The following is a 15,632-nucleotide window of genomic DNA, read 5'->3' as shown; positions in this document are numbered from 1 at the left end:
TAATGAACAGTAAATAAAATTATATTTGCCTCTAGATTTAGAAAAAAGTGGCGTGCACTACTTGCGAAAACCGCATATTCCTTTTTTATACTGAAGACCCTTCTCAAATCTATACGCACAAAACCTGTATTGCTTTAAATGTTCGAGTCCACTAGATACTTCTATAGAAAAACAACTTCTCTTTTATTGTGCTAATTTAGGTTGACAGATATAAATTGTCAATGTACTTCATTGTGCTTCAAATGTATCTAGTTGACTCGTACCTGGTAACTGACAATTTTAAAATTGCAAAAAATCAGCAGTAAAAATTAAATTACTAATTAGAATACATCGAATTAAATTGTACTAGTCATTTAGATATCAAACTATTCATTCTAGCTTTGTGAAGAACATAGACAACTCAATAAAATAACTGATCTTAGTGGAGTATTTGTTAAATTCTAACTGTTCATTTCAGCTTTGTGCAGAGCTTAAACAACTCAATAAAATACCTGATCTTGGTGGAGTATTTGTTAACATCGCTGAATATAGCTGCAGTCTCAATTCAGATGATATTAGTAAGCGCTTTTTCCATTATTTATTATTAATTAGAAAACAATTAAATTGTGTTTAGTTGAATGTACCGTAATTTTCCTTATTGTTAGAAAGTTACATGTATTTCTGGCTGAAGTTTTTCAACGCGTTTTTTAATATATACTTAGAGACCTTGGTAAATTTTGACTACGACGCAAACGATTTTGTGGCTTCGAACGCAACCTAACAAAATTTTATAATAGATTCTGAGGAGTTGTTTGGCAGTTTCACTGGATATGAAAATATCTTCTTGTTTTAATCAGACAACGAATGTTTCACACATCTGCCTGAAAATTTAGTATGTTGGCTTTGACTTCCTGAATAAAAATTCTCAGGACCGAAATCCCATGACTGGATTTTACCGTATACAGGGTGAAGGGAAAGTTTGTCTTTATCGCAATATAGATGACGTGACCTAGTGCTATTAAGTAGGTTGTTTATGAAAAAAGAATTTCCTTGTACAAAAATTTTATCTGCGTTTTCGTTTCCAATATACAGGTAGTCAAAGTTTAAAAAAGCATTTTTCTTAATTTCTAAAATTAAAACAGCTGAACTATTTTGATTTGATTTAGCAGTGTCAATGTTTATACAACTCGAAGGCAAATAATAAACAGTGACCTAGTTATACGAAGAAAAATCTTGTTTTTAAATACAATTTTTGTGCTTCGCTGGCTTAATTTTAACACGCAGATTGGTTGCAATAAAAAACTAACAAAAACAAAATTTTGAAGCATTTTGACGGAATCAAATTTTCTATTAGTTTTGTGCGGGTGTTTTGTAATGTACTTATAAAGAAAATGAAGAAGATAATTTGAAATAATCTATTTTGTCAAGTTATTAAAAAAATGAAATAAAGAGGCAAAGTGCCAAAAAATTTCACAAACGATGTTGCCAATTAATTGTGGTTTTCTTACTTTTAGTTTAAATCCACGAGAGCGTCGGCGATGTTTTTTCTAAGCTATTTGTTTTCGCAAATTTTCATCTTGGGTTGGAGTGCAAGTGAAATCAAGATGCAGGTAAAAGTGTAAACATGAACACGCTGAACTGTCAATGAGAACAAGAAATAAATGTTTCGTTTTGGTTCGGTGAGGTAGTTTATTTTTCTACTACGATATTGTCTAACTTAAATTGTCTTTTTTTTTAACTTATACATTTCATCTTAAATAGATTTGTGTATTTAGCGCCGATTAAACTTTTTCTATTTTAATAATCTTTGTTAACACACTTTTAGATTTTATAAAAGATAATGTTACATTTACTCTATAGTTATATATTTTTGTGAAACTGGTGAATTAAAATTCATATTTTATAGTTATTTATTTTTCATAACTTTTTGTTTTATAAAACCTTGCCCTACATGTTCTTTTATTTACGTAAATTAATATAAAGTTGAGGTCCTTTGTTGTACATACTATCACTGTCAAAAAACACTTACGAGCGCAGGAAATTGCTGAAGAAAATAATTTTCCATGTATATATTTAGTAGACAGTAGGGGTGCCAATTTGCCACATAAATCAGAAGTTTTTCCTATTATCAAGTATAGAACAATTCTGAAGAGATTCATGCTCTTTTCGCTTTGTTGGCCGTTTCCGATCGTTAATGTTTTGCAAATTCTCGAAGCTTCCTCTTGTGATGAATATAGGCCTGTGATCTCCTTTCCAAGTCAGTTCTTTTATTGATGTGAATAAATTAAGCGATCTTTAAATGTAAGAATAGAAAAATATCTAGTTTTTATCCATCCTCCTATGGTTTTTATACTTTCTTATTCAGTAATCATATCAATGTCGTTACCTATTTAGCGACTTGTTTAATAGAGTCTGGGTATAGCGGATGCCATATACGACGGCGGATGGTACGACCAAAATGACGCAGTAAAGAAAACGGTCTTGTTTATTGTTATGCGTTCCCACCGACCTCTTCAGCTGACGATCGGTCCATTTGACGCTATGTCTACGGAAACGGCCCTGACTGTAAGCATTATAGCATTCTTAGTTTTCTATTTACCCTAAATGTGTTTTTCTTTCTTGTTTTACAGATACTGAAAGCGTCTTATTCATACATTACACTGATGAGGACTAAGTACATTTAATCAAAGATTAGTTCCATTGTCTATGAGATAAAATTGCAAATTTAATTTTAAAAATTGATTTGTGCTGACCGGTGTAAATATATCACTTAAATATATGTCATTAATAAATTTTTAGGCAAAAACGAATATTTAAGTTAATATGTCTTTATTGTTTTGTTTATTCATCCCCATCTTCACTTTCTCGGAAAGATTTATTTTTTTCCATAAAACAAAACACGCTGGATTCAATGTATCTCAATCAAGACCATTTTTTACTTTTTCGATAAGTTAACCGAGCTAGAAATGGTATTGAAAAATACGAAATTATCCAAATTACCCTGTGTCTCAAAGTTTAAGCTATTTATGATATGAGATAAAAACATCAAACTATACAGAGGGAACAGTGAACATGCTAGTATGGGCCGCCGTGATAGAAAAGTAAGGCAAATAGAAAAACACGACTAACATTTTTGCTTTGTCTTTTTTATTTCTAACACACGAGTTTCTTTAGGCGCAACAGGAGCGGAGGAGTGTCTAAAGAAGTTTATAAATGTGATGCATAGTACAAAACAGCACAAATATATTCACTAAGCGACGTTTGACGTGTCCATCAGAATTCTTCTTCTTATAGTGTGCCAAATGGGTTAATGCATGGGCGTTCATCATATATCATCAAATTTCTCTATTTATAGCTGAATGCTGCAATTCTCTCTGATTCCTGTCCCCTGACTAATGTTTCTAACCCAGGACAGTTTCTTCCATCAGAATTGACCAACCTCAAAATACCATCAGTGTTTAAAACTCGCCACCGGAAACGCCCGAAGCGGCATGTTTCGCTTAACAGTGTTTAGTGAAGCTGAGCCACCTATGTATTTTAGAGTAAGTAGTAGAAGTAAAAACATTTCCTACAAATATTTTAAACAAATATATTTGCTTGTTATCGCGATCTCAGCGCCTCAAAAGTATTTAGCTATTTCACCCAAACAAAGTTCAAAATCGTCGATATTTAACAACTTGTTTAACGATATCCACCTATTTTATGGAATATAAATATTGGATGTGAATAAGTAAACAAAAGCTACTCTTAGAGATTTATTTGTGACGATTTCTCTGATATCTGAGTAGAATTGCGGAATAAAGAGGTATGGAATATCATTCCACCCCCTTTATTTTCATAATTACAAAGCTGGACAGAAAATTGCAGCATGTCGCACACGCAAAACGCTTTAGACCTGTAATAATATCTTCAAACAGAGGATATTTGCACTGTGTTATAATATAAAGTTTTCGTTCAGATAAGATTTTCGCAGTTTGAGCTCTACTATCGAAGAACGTATGACTATTTATATACCTAGAAGAGATTACATTCAAAAACATGGTAAATTATATGGACCAATAATCAGTATCATCAACTCGTGCAATGCAACGGTGGAAACGGAATCAGGGTATTCTCAACTTTCCGAAATATTGCATGATAGCCATGGGAATGTGGAGATTAAATCTACCAACTCGAAATCGTATACTGACGAAGCTTTATACCCTCTACTCGTGTTTGATACAGATTTATTATCCAGTATTTTGGATTTCGCTTTTCATCAAGTTTGTCATAGTATTGTTAGATAAAAATTCAAACAAGAGCCTGGAGGAATGGTTCAAAGATCTTTCCTATGTGGTCGGTTTGTTCATCATAGTAATTGCCGCGCAATTCTGGCAGAAACGAAATGTCGTACGAAGTATTTATTACGTCATTGAAGAGGAAAAAGTTTTGCTGGAATGTCGAGATGAAGAATTGCTGAAGTGCCATTTCGAATTGGCACAATTTAGTCGGTTAACGAACTACGTGTTGTTTTCGTTTGCGTTGTGTATCGGGATGTCGGTTATGTCTGAAACTTTTTTGCGCAAAGCAAAAATAGAGAAATACAACCAAAGATACAACGCAACTTTGGAAAAACCATTCGCCTTCGATTTATTCTTCGTAATCAATTTTGACAAGGAAAAGTTTTGCATTTTGTTACTGATAGTCGACGGAGTGTCTTGCTTTTTGAGTGACCTTATCGGAGTTTCTTCGAAAATTATGTTCATTTCCTGCATCATTTTCGCTTGTTCAACGCTACAAAGGTTGCAGTTGAAGTTTAGGAAAATGGCACGATATGGAACAGATTTTTTGATCACCTTGTATCATCTTATTGAGGAACATCAGAAAATTATTAGGTATAATGAAGCTATGTGTAGCTGGTTGGGCTCGATTGCTTAATAAAAAAGGAACAAAGAAACTAAAATTTAAAGACAATTGATCCAATTTAAGCCAAATTTCAGTGTTTTCCCAATTTTTTTTCCGAGAACGTTTACTTTTGCATATAAAATAGGTTTTAACAATTTGGTCTAATTATAAATTTTGATATTACATTCTTTCATTAAATTTAATTGGGAATGGAAAAGTGGTATTCGTGCTTTATAAAATTTGTAAAGTTTTGATTGAATATGTATATGTAATCTATTTCAGTGTTTAAAATAAATTTAAGATTTCATATTTTTAACATTATATCTTAGCAAACTGTTGAAAAAGTTGTATTGTATTGTATCTTGAATCACTGATTATAATTTAATGCCAACGCTTCATTTCTGATCCGACTTGTCATTAATTAAAGTTAAATCTAATCTACATTAGCATGTAGTAACTCATCAAATTACAGAGAAAATAATTATTTTTTCCATAGGAAATATATTTTTATGTTTATTAGCTTCCCTGAACCTTATTTCCGTTATAGATTTGTACACAACTTCAACCGCTCAATGAAATATCTGATTTTGGTGGAGTATCTGCTAACTTCGCTGAATATAGCTGCAGTCTCTATTCAGATGATATTGGTAAGCCCCTTTTTTGCAATAATACCTATACCTAAATAAATCAAACCCTCCAAATTTGCTTTTTTTTTTCTAGGAAGCAATAATTAATAATAATAATAATTTAATGGAATATTTTATAATAGAATTAATATCTTGCCGTCGTAATATATTTAATTTAAAAATAATTTTTTAAGTTAGTTTTAGTTAGTTTAAGTTTAAGTTAAGTTTTAAGTTAATTTAAGTTAGTTTCCCATGTTTTTAATTTTCTTTGGGTTTTCAATTTTCAGTTTAACTCCACAAGAGCGTCTGCGACGTTTTTTCTTAGCTATTTGTTTTCGCAAATTTTCATCCTCGGTTGGAGCGCAAATGAAATCAAAATGCAGGTAAAAAATAAAATCTTTTAATAGTCTATACATATTTAAAGCGAAATGCCTAATTACAAGCTCAAAGTTAATGACATTCCTAGCTGGTTTCGGATGGTAAAATAAAAATTGCACAAAGAGAATCAGGCTTCAATCTTTCGAATATAAAACTCCGCTTTTATGACATAGACAATTGTTGTGTAGGTTGAATACTTACGTACTCAAATATCTTCTCCTAATAAACCATAGTATTTCTAGTATTTTTATTATTAATGCTGACTGAAAATGAGTTTCCTATTTCCTGCAGACTCTAGGAATGCAAAGTACCGTGAATTGAGAATCCTCCTTATTTGATATCATGACGTTTATAAATATGCATTTAGTGTCTAATATTCTGATTCCAGTATCTTTTTTTTGTTTGATAGAGTTTGGCCATATCGGATGCCATATACGACAGTCCCTGGTACTATCAAAATGGCAATGCCAAGAAAGCGGTGTTGCTTATAATTATGCGTGCCCAAAGGCCGCTTCAGTTGACCATTGGTCCATTTGACGCCATGTCTACGGAAACTGCAGTTACGGTAGGCATTATTGCATTAAATCATTGTTTCTTATGACATATCAAGTCCACGTTGAACAGTCGATACTAAGATTTATACAATTGGAAAATGTTTAAAGCAGAATTTTCGAAGTATAACTTCAGTGAGTAAATTAAATTTAAATTACTTTGTGTATAAAATATTTTCCTCATTATAATAACTTTTTTAACAACGAGAGAAAAAAATTAAAATTGATTTGGTTTAAACGTGACCTTTTTTCAATTACGATTTTGTTTTCTATGTTTTTTTTGCAGGTCGTGAAAGGCTCTTATTCGTACGTAACACTGATGTGGACTAAATACGTTTAATCGAAACACATCCTTGTCTGGATTAAGCGTATCAAAATTAGCGAATTTGCTTGTTGTTTTCAAAATTTCAATTGAAATATATTGATATTTGATATTTTTCTACTCCCGTCTCTAAAATACTTAACTACGCACCGATCAAGCGTGCAGGAAGCGCCACTTCCGTTTCGTTTCCCACGGATCGGAGCCACTTCGGACATTCATTGAAATGACTGTATTCATGTTGTTTTGCGCAAATGTACCCAAAAACTAACGGTCGTAGAAAAAGTATAGTATGCAACACGTTCGGTAAACTTTTCATGTCACTCGTTTATTAAACGCTCGCTCTATAAAATGCCTAATTTCACACCGATCTAGCGTGCGGGAAGCCTCACTTTAAAATGTAGGTTTCGTTTCCCATGGATCCGAGTCACTTCGGACATTTGCGGGACATTACCGCACGGGTTTGGGAGCAATCGAATTTTTTCGGAGATATCACCCCACGGATTGAATTTCGACGTTTGTCAATTCTGACGGTCATGTCAGTAAATGTATTCGTGTTGTTTTGCAAAAACGTACATAAAAACTAACGGTCATAGAAAAAGTATAATACGCAACACGTTTGGGAAACTTTTTAAGTCACTCGTTTATTAATCCCTCGCTGTTGCGCTCTGCTCGTGGCTCAAATACCGTCTAAGACATTTGTATACACACTACAACGCTTCAAAATAAAAAAAAAAGTTGAAAATGTATAACTTTTTATGCACAGTTTTGGACGAAAATATCGACGGGTGGTTAATGAATTTTAATATGATTTCTTCTATTTGAAGGCTAAAAATATCAAGTTTAAGTTAGAATAAAAAAGATAAAAAAAATCGACCCTTGTATACGGCACTCACAGAAAACCCGCAAGTCTAATACATACAATACAAGGAAACCGACTAAATAGAATTTCTCTTCAAAACTGTAAAAAATGTATATGTATAATATGTGTATGTATTAGGGTGCTTAATTTTTAGGCGATATTTTTTCTCTGTGCTACCTGAAAATCTGATAAAAATAAAAAATAAAAAAAAATTAAAAATTCGTTTTCTTTAAATTTAAATTTAAATAACACAAAAAATTTTTTTTTTCGGTTTTCACCTGATTTTTCGACGTGAAGAAATTTTTTTTGGGAAAAACGCGTGTATAGCTTTTGTAGAGCATAAAATTTGCTACAAAAAGTTCCTATGCGTACATTCTCCCCGACCAACAGCTTTTAAGTTTTAGAGCTGTGAAAATAAATGTTCATTATAATTGATATCAAATCATTTCTAAATTTTTACATTATATAGCAATTAATTATAAACAAAAGAACGCTTTAATTGAGTTATTATGTGATTGAAGTTTCTAATTTCCAAAATTAAAATTCAATTATTAAACAAATATTGATTATAATTAAATAATAACTAATTATAGACATTTAGAAACTATTTATGTTTGTAATCCAGTGACCACTCTAAAATTTAGTGAACGAATATAAATTTTAATTAATACATAATGATATGTAGAAGTGTAATTTTTTATTTCATTTTGGAGTTTCTGTTGACATTAAAGTTTTTTTATTAGCATTAGGAAATTGCTTCCTATGCATTGCCACAACTTGTAATAAGTATTGTTTTTGTTCTTCATTGTGAATTCACGACGTGTAAACTTCTCAAAACTTTTAAACACTTATTATAATCTTTATCAGATTTCAACTCATAGGGATGTAATTTTAAATAAAACTATTGACTGTTTTGACAAATTTTTTGTCATGAAAGAACTAATCTTGATATTTTTAACATTGACGCGTTTGAAACTTGTAAATTTGTTATTTTTTTTGATTAATTGATTCTATGATTTTTATTTTTATTTCTGAGCTGACTTCATCATCGAAAAATGATAAACAAATAAGTTCTTCAGATACATACCAGAGATTAGTATTGAACATTTTCGAAGCTGCTGCAGAAATATTTTTATTAATTGTGTTATATTGCAACAAAATTCCAAATCTTGTCGCCGAGCTTGAATTGGCACTGGTGCACCGTACCACGCCTTTATATACAATAACGTTATAAAAATCCAAATGTGACAAAGTGCTTAATTTTCTTCGCTGTTAAGTGAAAAGCCATCGCGCATGATGTGTCCCAGGAGCTTGGAAAGTGCTATTTCCTGTAAAACGATTTCCCAAAAACACTGATGCCAATTCGAGTAACTCACGATAGTCATCATGTAGTTGAACTTCCTAGAGGAAAATATATTTTTTTTCAAGTACCTGCAATTGATGAGAAATAAAGAGTAGCATACAATCTTTTTTGTCATTTATAACTGGAGCTACCAAAGGATCATCCAAGCCTGTTTTATAATCATTTTTGCTTATTTCTGGCCATTTCTGTTGAAACTCATTTAATTTTGGTAGTTTGGGACATGAAGTTACTGGCCAATCTATTTTAAAAACACAACGTAGAACCAGTTCATAAACAAGGTGCCTGCAGGCTAAATTCAAAAAAGTTCTCCCAATTTTCTTTTCAATAAGACTACAAACACCACTTTTGATACCTATCAGAATTAGAACGTTTTACATAAAGATGAATAGTATACCAGTATGGGCACTAGTAGTGTCAAAACATAACGCTCCAACTTTATCAGTTAAATTCCATTCCTGCACCAATTTAAATATCACCTTAGTCTGATTAAAACCATTTGACTTCATTTATTTCGGAACTCCTAACAACTGGTCACAATTCAGACCCGTAATAATGACTGGTAATCTTTCAACTTTTAAAGAGCCAGTAATTTCTTTAAATTTTCTTCAAATTTTTTCCAAACCTCTTTTTATTATTTTTTTTATTAATTTATTAATTTTAATTCTCTGCCTACGAACTGTACTTGGACAAATATTAACAGTTTCAAGAGGAACACCGTAGCTTTCTAGAGTAGCTGAGATAATAACTGCTGCATCTCTATCTCACACATTCGTACGATCCAGCGCAAATGTTACCTCAGGTGTACAAATATTTCGTTTCTGAGGTGTTGATCTTGTAGGAAGTTCATCTTCGAAATTCGATGGCATTCGTTTCAAAGAATGTGAACTCAGAGTGCGGGATTCAAATTCAAAGTCACATCAAATTACCTTCAACTGATTCTTCAGAGTCAGAATACGTTTCTTCTACGTCAAATGGTATAATACCTCTGCGCAGCAATATCAAATAGTTTTCCCTAACTTTTTGAGCAACTGATTTAGTACATAATGAATTTTTTAAAATTTTATTCCATTAATTATATGAATTTCGTAACTTTTCATCTTACATCAGTGGGATTTTCGATTTTCTCCAAATATTATTTATTTCATTGATAACAATTTTGAAACCTTGATTCAGTGGTTTACCAAGAGATTTATAATTTTACATCAATAAACTTAACTTTAATTTAGAACACATCTTACTAAAACATAAGGAACAATTTAGTAAATGCTACATTTCCAAAATAATTCGTTGCGAACATTTAAATTCAGAAGAAAAATCTGCTATTAAACAGTGTGTAAAATATCGAAATTGTCGTTAAAATTGTGTTTTTCTAAATTTAAATGTATAGCTTAATTAGAATCTGAACTATTGTTTTTAAATGATCGTCGATGTTCGTTGATACGTTTTTTGAAAGATCTACCTGTTTGTCCAATATAAATCTTAGAACATGATCCGCAATTTAATCTATAGACTCCAGAATTCTGGGATCTATTAGATTTAGATTTATTGTTTTTAACAAATTTTCCTAGGGTGTTATTAGTTTTAAAAGCAAAACGATAGACGACCGCTATCCATTGCCTAATATGAATGATATACTCCACAAATTGGGACGGTGTACTTATTTTTCAACTATAAATTTTTCATCTGGTTAGTGCGACACGCTAGACTACAAATTCCACTAGATAAAACGGAATTTTTGGGTCACATAATAACAAAAAACGTAATTAAACTAAATCCCAAGAAAATTATTGCAATCCAGAAATTTCCGGCACCGAAAACGATTTTTGTAAAAATATCTTGTGCAATGATCCAATACTTCAATATCCAGATTTCGAAAAACCTTTTATGTTGATAACGGACGCCTCTATAGGAGCGATTCTCAGCCAAGAAAAAATTGGTAGTGATCTCCCCATAGCCTGCTTCTAGAACACTGAACCCAGCTGAAAGCAATTACTCAACCATAGAGAAAGTAATCGTCTAGTCAACAAAATATTTCGGACCATATTTATTTGGCCAAAAATTTGTAATAGTTACCCATCACAAACCTCTACAATACTTGCTTAATATGAAAGACCCAAATTCGAGATTGCTAAGATGACGACTAAAACTGGAAGAGTTTGATTAAACAGTTCATTATAAGAAAGGAAAATAGAACACCAACACTGATGCGCTGTCACGCATCGAACTAAATAGGTATGATAGATAAGGAGTCACTTTTCGGAAATCCTGGAGATATTAATGAAGACATACATACATAATAAATAAATAAATACATACATGAAGAAGATCAAATTATGAGCATTGAACAACTGCAACAAATTGAAGACGTGTTTAACCCTCGAGAAAATGTAAACACTTCAAAAATTAATATCATCTGGGACATTCAAATTAGACCGCCAAATATTCCTGATACTAACAACACAGTACACTATTTTAAATATACCAATTACCGAAAATATTTTAAATACTTATTCTAATCAAACAACATTTAACCAAAAAACAAACGGTCGTTATCACATGATTAGGAATTACCCATTTCAAAATAAATCTAGATTTTCTGTTTATTTAAGTAAAAACAATCAAAATGAAATAATTAAATTCCTTTTGGATTATTTGGATCCAACAAAAATGTACTGCCTTAATGTACAAAGCCCTGAAATAGATATAATTCTAGAACTATCTGTTTTGACTATCTACACCGGGCGACACAAGAAAGTGGGAACACTATATAACTTTTTAACGGCTTGAGATAGCGATTTGAAATTTGATAGCGTTAATATAGGCTGAATGTTCAAGTTTTTAGCAATATGTAGACAATGATTGCACCTCCGGTTTGTTTTTTGCATTTTTGGATTCATTAATTCATTAGATGTAGGATAGGACGGCTTTTCTCTTTTTTTATAATTTTTATTTAATTTTTTAAAATTGTGTCTAGGAGGCTGCGACCATCATAAATGATATTTTCCGGGTCACCTAATCTTGGGAAACTAGGATCTAGAATAACCTAGTATCTTCAAATACAACCCTAGAGATTTCGCAGCTTCTCGCAATTTTGTGATCGTATTGAGATCAATCGATTGAAGTTGGAGTACTGATACTGGTAGCTATTTCTTTATTTCGACAATTCATTTGTAATTTAAGTTTCTGTTCCGACGGTATTATGAAAACAAATCTTGGTGATCTTGGTGATTGGTCGTATTATATGCGTTGAAACATTTACATTGACTACGTGGCAATTTTTGTTTTCGGCATATTTAATGAGGGTTGTCACACAATCACCGATGGGCTGGGTAAGTTGATTTCCGTAAACGTAGGTGTCTTCAATGATTGTCAGTGCCCAATATTAGGTAGGGTAAATTAGGTACAATTATGGTGTGATTTACGGGTTCTGGGAATAGGTGGAATATTTAGAAAATTTGTTTTAAAAAAAATCGTAATATGGACGGCAAAAATTATTTTATCTTTTGCAAATTTAACTTGTAAGTTTGCTAACTGATAATAATTATTTTGATTTTCAAAAATTAAAATTTGATCATCACCATAGAGAATAGCCAATTTAAAAATTATTTATTCTAATTCAGCCGCCTATATTACTATAGAAAATAATGTGTTTAATTTCACAAATGTAATGACATCGTCTAAATTATCCAAAAATGTTATAAAATTTTGGCAATTGAGAATTTGCATTAGTGTATTCTGAGCTTTAATAAAAGTTGTCATGTCAATAATAGTTTTATTTGAATTATATTCAAAAATGTCCATATGTTTTTTAATAGCTTTTTGATTTTTCTGTAGAAGTGTTATAGTATCATTATAGTTGTCGATCAGCTGTTAAATCAACGAGGTTTGCTTTTTTAGTTGGATGTCAGATGAACGTTTACTACGTACAAGTTCCGTGATAATTCTATCATATTTTTGTCCTTCCTTTGAATCGAGAGTGTCAAAAAGTCATTTCGATAATTTGCCTACAGCATTTATTAAACCTCTTTTTGTACGGTTATTAGGTTTTATATTACCAAACTTGAATTTTACTTGTGTAATTAAATATCAAACATTATTAAGTAAATTATTTCCATTAATATAGTGTAGTTTCTGATAATTACGTTTATTTTTATAGTTTAATTATTTTACGTAATTGACTAAATAGTGGAGATGTTTCTACAAAATGCAAAAATGTATATTGATGTTGAATAATTCGAGCATTTCGAGCGTTTTGATTGGGATGACTTCAATATCCATTATTCGCTATTACTAATAACAGCGTAGATGCAAGAAGGAACAGCGTTGTCCGGTTCTTTAACCTGCCAAGAAGAAAAAGCTTTAGGTTTTTGGATCTGAGATTTGCGAATTATTTTTTTATTTTTTGTGATAATTTTATTCACAATATCTTGATCTATAATAATAGGTATTCTTCGGGGTTTATCCTTACTACGTTTTGCTGTTTTGTCAGTTGCGTAAACCTTGGTATTTTGTTTCATTTCAGGTGGGTTTTCTCGTTTACCCTATATAGTTTAACAAGAGTAGAGTGAAATCTCTCTATTGGACTATTACTATTAGATTTTGCCAGCAGTTGTAAAATGAATTGCATACGAATTTTACAGAAATTTAAAAGCAAAGACAAATTCCGTACTATTGTCACACGTTATTTGTAGAGGTAGGCCGTGATGATTTATAAAGGCCGCTAAACCGTCTAAGATAGCAATTTAGTTAGGTCGGTTTTCATATTTATCCAATGAGCCTTTTTAATGCTATTAAGCTTTCATTAATGCCTGTCAGGGATATATATATATATATATATATATATATATATATATATATATATATATATATATATATATGTGTGTGTGTGTGTGAGTGTTCGAAGTGCTTTCGGAGCGCGAGCATTGAAGATGCCAAGTGAGATTTTGGCGAAACGTCTGCAGGATTCCAGTCGGAGTTCAACGAGCGAACGGATGATATCCCGGAATATAGTGTCATCATATATATATATATATATATATATATATATATATATATATATATATATATATATATATATATATATATATATATATATATATATATCCCACGACATATTTGGAAAAAACAACTAAGTCCAAAATTCTCGATTCGTCAATAAACGAGGATACAAAGAAGAAACTTATTCCGAGGGAAAAATCGAGTCGTTGCCCAAAACTCTACGGGCTCCCAAAGATCAATAAGGACGGGGTTGCCCTGCGTCCAATCGTAAGCGCCTTTAACTCACCATTATGCAAGCTGGAAAAACATCTGGCCAGTGCACTTCAGCCTATAGTGGAAAAGGCAGATTCCTACGTTAAAAACTCAGAACATTTCACTCAGATTTTAGGTTCTCTCAGGATGGACAAGGACGACATTATGGCAAGTTTCGATGTCAAATCCCTCTACCCGAGTATTCCAGTAGAAGAGGCACTCTTGCTTATAGAAGAAAACGAAGCTCTTCCGCCATACATAATGGATCTGTCAAGACATTGCCTGAAAAACGCTTACTTTATGTACAACGGGAAAATTTACCGACAAATAGATGGAGCAGCAATGGGATCATCTCTCTCACCTGTGATTGCCAACCTCTTCATGATTTACTTCGAAAAGAAAGCAATAGAGAAGGCAAATCTGAAGCCAAAACTATGGACAAGATACGTTGATGACGTATTTGTTGTATGGCCTTTTGGCAAGGAGGAGCTTTTGAAATTCCTAGACCATCTGAATTCCATTCACCCAAGGATTCAATTTACAATAGAACTTGAAGAGGATAACAGTCTGCCCTTTTTAGATGTGCACATCACAAGGACCGAAGACGGACACTTGGAACACACTGTCTATAGAAAACCAACACACACTAATAGATATCTGAACGCTAAATCTCATCACCACCCATCACAGATACAGGCAGTGGCAAATACGTTAATTGCTCGGTCCTTCAGGCTCACAAACGAGAGGAACAGAGATAAAGAACTGAAGAAAATTAGTACCTGTCTTCGACAAAACGGATACCAAAGGCGCACCATCAGCAAGGCAATCAGTAAACAACAACAGCCGCAGCAGAGAGTGCAGGACGAGACCCAACGAAGATCGATCGCTGTCCTGCCATACATCAAGGGGGTTACTGACAAAATCGGCCGAATATTACGGAAACACGACATATCAACGGCATACAAACCTGACCACACCATCGGGGCAATACTAAGAAACCCAAAACAAAAAATTACTCTGGAAAACCAAGGAGTATACAGTGTAGCATGCGGATCGTGCAGCCTGACGTATGTGGGACAGACCAACAGAAGGATTTCAGCCAGGCTCGAGGAACATCGTTTAGCCATAAGAAACAAACAAACAACATCTGCTTTGTTTCAGCACCAACATCAGACAGGCCATAAAATTGATTTCGGCACTTGCAAACAAATTGCTAATATTCCTGATTTTAGGACTAGGATTATACGAGAGGCCATCGAAATAGAAAAGTCCGGACACCTCAATACGAGAGACGACGCTCTGCATTATCCAACACGTGGAGAACGATAATCAAACAGCAGAGTGATGCGCAGCAGCCAACGGGGACATCGCAACTACGATCGGGCGAAATTAACAACGCGACAATTCAGGGGGCGGAGCC

The 15,632-nt window shown here is 32.6% G+C and overlaps 1 protein-coding gene across 2 annotated transcripts; it reads left to right on the top strand.

Annotated features, from left to right (window-relative positions):
* The first annotated feature begins 3,971 nt into the window (after positions 1 to 3,971).
* On the top strand, positions 3,972 to 6,891 carry LOC132697270 (odorant receptor Or2-like). Of its 2 annotated transcripts, none has more exons than XM_060662627.1 (5): positions 3,972 to 4,087; positions 5,411 to 5,510; positions 5,777 to 5,872; positions 6,277 to 6,432; positions 6,705 to 6,891. In XM_060662627.1, exons 1-5 carry the CDS (start codon positions 3,978 to 3,980, stop codon positions 6,756 to 6,758), a joined length of 516 nt encoding a protein of 171 aa, XP_060518610.1. In that variant the 5' UTR covers positions 3,972 to 3,977; the 3' UTR covers positions 6,759 to 6,891. The 2 variants fall into 2 exon arrangements, with proteins under 2 accessions (XP_060518610.1, XP_060518609.1); XM_060662626.1 differs by having other exon boundaries at positions 3,977 to 4,853.
* Positions 6,892 to 15,632: the final 8,741 nt, after the last annotated feature.

This window comes from Cylas formicarius, unplaced genomic scaffold, assembly GCF_029955315.1.
Source record: "Cylas formicarius isolate icCylForm1 unplaced genomic scaffold, icCylForm1.1 PGA_scaffold_1__22_contigs__length_36826433, whole genome shotgun sequence".
NCBI classification, from domain to species: Eukaryota; Metazoa; Arthropoda; class Insecta; order Coleoptera; family Brentidae; genus Cylas; species Cylas formicarius.
The sequence above is the reverse complement of the archived record's forward strand: the minus strand, read 5'-3'. Positions and strand labels throughout refer to the sequence as shown.

What these genes read in the sequence shown, in the direction of transcription:
- LOC132697270 (XM_060662626.1), top strand. Translation starts at nt 4,063, where the DNA reads ATGCAACGGTGGAAACGGAATCAGGGTATTCTCAACTTTCCGAAATAT. An exon ending in TCTCTATTCAGATGATATTG is followed by an intron (nt 5,511 to 5,776) that starts GTAAGCCCCTTT and finishes TTCAATTTTCAG; the next exon opens with TTTAACTCCACAAGAGCGTC. An exon ending in CAAATGAAATCAAAATGCAG is followed by an intron (nt 5,873 to 6,276) that starts GTAAAAAATAAA and finishes TTTGTTTGATAG; the next exon opens with AGTTTGGCCATATCGGATGC.